Source organism: Cephus cinctus, unplaced genomic scaffold (assembly GCF_000341935.2).
Source record: "Cephus cinctus unplaced genomic scaffold, Ccin1 Ccin1_scaffold0169, whole genome shotgun sequence".
NCBI classification, from domain to species: domain Eukaryota; kingdom Metazoa; phylum Arthropoda; class Insecta; order Hymenoptera; family Cephidae; genus Cephus; species Cephus cinctus.
In genome coordinates this window covers 584,296-589,706 of record NW_014332893.1, presented here as the reverse complement: position 1 = coordinate 589,706, position 5,411 = coordinate 584,296, and the positions used below count along the sequence as shown (strand labels likewise).

Sequence of the window (5,411 nt, the reverse complement as noted above, 5' to 3'; positions counted from 1 at the left end):
GCTACACGGCTGTCAAGTTGGAACGGCACTTGCTTAAAAGTCTTAAAAATGTTTCAATAATAGGCTTTTTCAATAGTTCTTGAGAAGTTCTATATTACCAGATCTCGTTCTAAGGGTTGCTTTGGGAACTAGCGGTGAGTAGCGGAGAACCTCTGCCCGCCAAGATACTGTTCGTGTTCACGTGCAGCTCGGCTACAACGGGATTTGGATTGTCGACGGAGGCCATGATCATATAATCCTGCTTCCAGACTCGCCGCTACGATTTAGCGCCATGCTTTTGGTATCGTCTAAAACCGTAGAGTTGTGTATCTCACTAATCATCTGTGATATGTATACCTTCAGTTGCTAATAAATTTCAACGAAGTATACTTATGACTTGGAATAAACATACATTGAATGGATGGTATTGTAATGCTAAAAACAATATGGAGTTGTGATCGATACTGCATTTGAAATGTTCTTATTTGACAACTAAATACACCTCTGCAGTTTACTTAAATAAACGAGCTTGATGATACAGAAATATGTAAAATCTTATCATGGCATAGTTTTACATAATAAGGGAACTATGGTGTTAAATACATGATTTCTTAGTAAAGGATCAATAATGATTGAAGCGTATCTAGAAGTAAAAATCGTTGAGTTTTTTTAACAAGAGTTAACACAGTACAGACATTAGAAAACAATTTAACATACTCGTAATGAGTGTTAATATGTTGGAAAAGTTTCTTGCGATACCAACAAATAAAACGATTTCATGTGGTATCAAAAAATATTAACAGCTACTTTGCGAGAAGTAGAGAATTTATAATGCTACTAGTTTTCAATGTCAGTGACTAGGGCTACGCGAGATACACGCATCTTTTTTGTCGAGAAATGTTGCGATTTATATAATATCGATCGCTATCGAAGGTTACTACATGCACGAGAATAAATACACGCGTACACGTATGTAGGTATATACGCAGGTGAGCACATAAACACTCTATAGATTCGGATTCTCAAAATCAATTTTCGAAAAATCGTATTTCGATGCTACCTCCGACGCTCGCCCTTTTGTGTCTTTCGTTTTTCCTTTTTCTCTTCTTTCAGCTGTTTCTGCTTCTCCCTACGAAGAATTTAGTTTAATTGTAGTGTCTGATATTTTAGTATAAATCTGACTTCTGTATTTATTTATGAATTATTACTTACCGGTCCTCCTTATCTTTTTCCTTTTTCTTTTGACTTTCAAGTTTAGACTTTTCTCGTCTCTCCCTTTCCTGTTGTGCTATTGCAACTGCGTTTGTATTTTTCTCAATCTTGCAATCACCACCGGCTGCACCATCCTCTTCGCCTTCACCTTCGCTCTCTTCTCCATCTGACATCTCACTGTACTGAGCTAAAATTGCTTCCCTTATTTTTCGCTCCTCCTCCGTATAGCTCCTTTGTGTAGTTGTAGGAAGACTCTGCGACTCTAACATCCGAGCCAATCGAACATCCACGTCCTCTGTTGAACCACTTGCTACACCTGCATCTTCTACTGGCAACCACTTTGTCCATGCTGCTAAGATTTCAGTCACATGCTTGCTAATATTATCCTCCTAGAATCAAAATTGATACTTTTTCATTAAAATCATTTTAATGATATTAATTATGTATCATCGTTATCTGTTTATTAATCCTAAGATTCATGTATTTTATATTTCAGGCAGCTATCGATTACTTATGCAGAAAACCATTAATTAAATTCCACTAAATATGCTGCTTACTCTAAAACTCACGTCTAGCTTGGAAAGTATAAATAAAAAATTATAACAGCTTACTTTTAATTCATGTTTTGTAAAGTGAAAGCAACATCGGTTTTATAATCAAATGAGTAGAGACTGATTATGAATTCACTCATTTACATACACATTTTGTTTAATTTATGAACTGTTGCTTAGCAGACGCTAATAATAAAATAGAAAATTTAAGGAATATTTCTTCAATTTAAGACCATGAGTCATCAACAAACAAATTGTCAACAATTTTGAAACCCTATTAAAAGGGCAATATGCATATTATTTTTATACCGCTATTTTTGGTCACAACGCGAATTCCATTCGACGAGTACCAAGTACATTCTAACCTTACAAATCGAAGGCTCCTCACCGTTATGCCGGTTAGAAGGTCTTCAAGGGCTTCCGTTTTTTCGTCCTCAGTTTCATCTCCTTCCAAAATTCCTTTAATATACGATCCAAAAACTCCTTCGTCGGTATTCAATGCTTGCAATTTCGTACTGAGCCAAGAGTCAAAGGAATTTGTCGCGGCCGCCATATTTTTTACTCGTTTCAATTTTCCGCTCCTTCCGTTGGTAACTAATACAACACTCGGCGTGTTCCCCTTCCAAATACTTTATAAGGACGCCTCTGCAGAAATAAAAGCAAAAATCAATGGGGCACCAATTAGCCTGAATCCCCAACTATTCAACGGTTCACATCATCCGATGTCTCTCCTATTCCCACTATATTTTAATTATAATACCGTTTAGATCTAAAAGTAGAATTATGTATTAATTTAAGATTTAGACAATTTTGAATTAACCCGCCGAATAAGCATTGTGCTGCCTTCTGTTTCATAGAGCAAGTACTGTCTCCGTGACGTCTATTTCGTGATTGTGAAGCGGAAGAGCCATCTTTGACGAGATCCTCTCGATCGTGTTTTCGTGTCCGTTCCAAGGAGGTTCTCCGTAAAGATGAACGTGATCGCGAAATCCTCGAATCTGGCGCCGTATCTGAAGGCGTCGGTGCCAACAATTGCGAACGGATTACGCCCTGTAGCCGCAACTGGTAAGGTGCAGAAAAAGAAAATCGCTCATCCAACACCCGTCGAGCGGATCCTTAACGACAGTCTTAACAAGGCTATTCTATCTGGGCCAATTCGCATTAGATCAGGACCTGCAGGTTTGTTTGTTAAACGCGCTTGTCTCGCGAATCTCGACAGTCGTTTATTTGGAAGTTTTTGTATAGCTGCGGAAAACTGTGTCTTTGAGTTATGTAATCTGAACTTCAAGGCGACCAATTCGTAGATACCTACTGGATCGACTGAGCTTTTAACTTTTGTAAAATCAGTATTATAAATCTTGTTTAATTGCGATGATTTTGTAATTTTTTTGTAAAAAGTGGGACTAGGTATTGTTGGGCTTGGACATATTTTATCCTTGTAGAATGTAGGATTTCTATCTCAACAGTGGTTTTACTTGGTGTACTTTCTCGGACTACATGTTGGTACTTCAGAGTTTTGGTGTTACCTGTATTTTGTACTGTTTTAAGGCATTTATAAAGTAACTTGTATAAACATTTTTCAGCATCTACACAGGTCTCCAAGGTTCGCTTTGCACATACTGACATTAGAGTTCCTGACTTCTCAGCATATCGTAGAGAGTCTCTTAAGGATCCGACAGCAAGAAACCGTGACAGTGCTGATGATAGGAAAACTTTTTCGTATGTTGTAGCTGCTGGTTAGTTGTCTCTTAACATTTACAATTTATATAACCTAATATATATTAAGTATAACAAAATTTTGCACTTTTAGTTACTGGAGTTGGTACTGCATATGGTGCTAAAACCATTGTTTACGATCTTGTTTCCAGTCTCAGTGCTTCAGCTGATGTTTTAGCTTTGGCTAAAATTGAGGTTAAGCTTGATTCTGTTCCTGAAGGCAAGAGTGCTGTTTTTAAATGGCGTGGAAAGCCCCTCTTCGTCCGTCATAGGTAAGACATTTCATAGCAGATTAGAATACATTTATTTATTTTGAAATATTTCTTCTCTGTGCCAAAGTGCAAGCGTACGGGAAATAAATATTCTAAGTTTATCCATAGGTCCGCAAGTGAAGTTGAAAAGGAACGTAAAGTAGATGTTTCATCCCTTCGTCATGCACAACATGATTCTGAAAGAGTTCAGCGTCCTGAGTGGTTGATAGTCATTGGAGTATGCACACATTTGGGCTGCGTACCAATCGCCAATGCTGGAGATTATGGTGGTTACTATTGTCCATGCCATGGTTCTCACTATGATGCCAGTGGTAGAATTAGGAGAGGACCAGCACCCTTAAACCTGGAAGTACCAAACTACGAATTTGTGGATAATACCGTCGTCATTGGTTAAACAGCAATTGACTGTCGAAATCCGTAGAAGATTAAAATATATCGTCTACTTCGGACCGCTTCTTTCATCAGGACGAAGCGCGGATTTACACTGATGAAGGAAGTGTCCGCTATTTATTACGAAACTCCAATAGCTAAATTCGTTTCCGCGATTCGCACCTTGATCGTTCTGAATCGGTCCGAGAGCGACAGCACTGTATCTTCGTTATGACAACAATTGTACAGCCTCTAGAATAAATATTAACGGAGAGAGTGTAAAGAAGCAGTTATCAATGACTAGAATGACCTTAAAAAAACTTCATAATCCAGCTGTAGTATTTAAACGGAATACGAGCAAATACTATCATAAATTTACGTATAGATAAAATATTAAATGTCCTGTGAAAGTATTCACGCATATTCATGCTCTCCACTCTTCTGTTTTCACACAATACCATTTCTTTAATTTTCATAGAAGTATAGGTTAAAATTTATCGCATATATTGGACAGGGGTTACGCTCAGAATTCAAAATTGTAAAAAATTACTAATGACTCTAAGGGTATATTAAAGTTCCTTATTTTTAGCAAAATTTCTTTAGTATCATTCACCAGTTCTATTTATCCAATGAATCAAAAGATTCTCATACGTAATTTTTCTAACCGTGTTTCAAGATAAGCAGGTTAGTACTTGGTGACATAATTTAAACAAGTAATTTTAATTATATCAATCCCATATAACAGGACAACTAAAGACACTGAAAATGGTATCAATTGACCGTCTGGCACAGATGTACGAAGATGCCCATAGACAGGAGCGTAATGAGACATTCGAAAACGACACAAAAGTTCTCAACGACAAAGAACCCGTGCAAGAAAAATCTACTGGCACCCTAACGATGATCGACAACTCCGACAACACGGGTAGTCGCATCGACTACCTGAAGTACCTGCTATTCCTAATACCAGTCCCATTTTTCATAAAGCTACGTAAAATGTAGCCTTCCCACCAGGGGTCCAAATTTCTTCCCACTCCTCTCAATAAATACTTAACCAAGAATCAATCAACAGTTTCTGCAAAATTTCTGCTTCAACAAATAAAAACAAACCTGTCCATAAGACATAACTCTAATCCACTCTAATGAGTGACTAGTATATTCATAATGAACTCCTAATTAACACGAACCAGTACTCTTCGAAGTACCGTGGGAGTCGTAGCACCCTCTAAATACGGCACTGCCAACTACCCTCTCACATCGCAGTAGCTTCCCCTGGAGCCAGCCAAACAAGAGACAAAGAACGGCTTTGCCG

At 37.8% G+C, this 5,411-nt stretch overlaps 2 protein-coding genes across 3 annotated transcripts; one reads left to right on the top strand and one right to left on the bottom strand.

The window, feature by feature from the left end:
- Positions 1 to 426: 426 nt before the first annotated feature.
- Positions 427 to 2,357, bottom strand: LOC107264445 (coiled-coil domain-containing protein 43). Its single transcript, XM_015732684.2, has 3 exons — positions 2,131 to 2,357; positions 1,192 to 1,580; positions 427 to 1,108 (listed from the first exon to the last, which is right to left on the bottom strand). The coding sequence occupies exons 1-3, from the start codon at positions 2,293 to 2,295 to the stop codon at positions 1,036 to 1,038; spliced, it is 627 nt and encodes a 208-aa protein (XP_015588170.1). The 5' UTR covers positions 2,296 to 2,357; the 3' UTR covers positions 427 to 1,035.
- Positions 2,358 to 2,617: 260 nt separating this feature from the next.
- LOC107264444 (cytochrome b-c1 complex subunit Rieske, mitochondrial) lies at positions 2,618 to 4,522 on the top strand. 2 transcript variants are annotated; one of them, XM_015732683.2, is made up of 4 exons: positions 2,618 to 2,807; positions 3,326 to 3,478; positions 3,553 to 3,730; positions 3,839 to 4,522. In XM_015732683.2, the coding sequence occupies exons 1-4, from the start codon at positions 2,714 to 2,716 to the stop codon at positions 4,122 to 4,124; spliced, it is 711 nt and encodes a 236-aa protein (XP_015588169.1). In that variant the 5' UTR covers positions 2,618 to 2,713; the 3' UTR covers positions 4,125 to 4,522. The 2 variants fall into 2 exon arrangements, with proteins under 2 accessions (XP_015588169.1, XP_015588168.1); XM_015732682.2 differs by having other exon boundaries at positions 2,619 to 2,921.
- Positions 4,523 to 5,411: the final 889 nt, after the last annotated feature.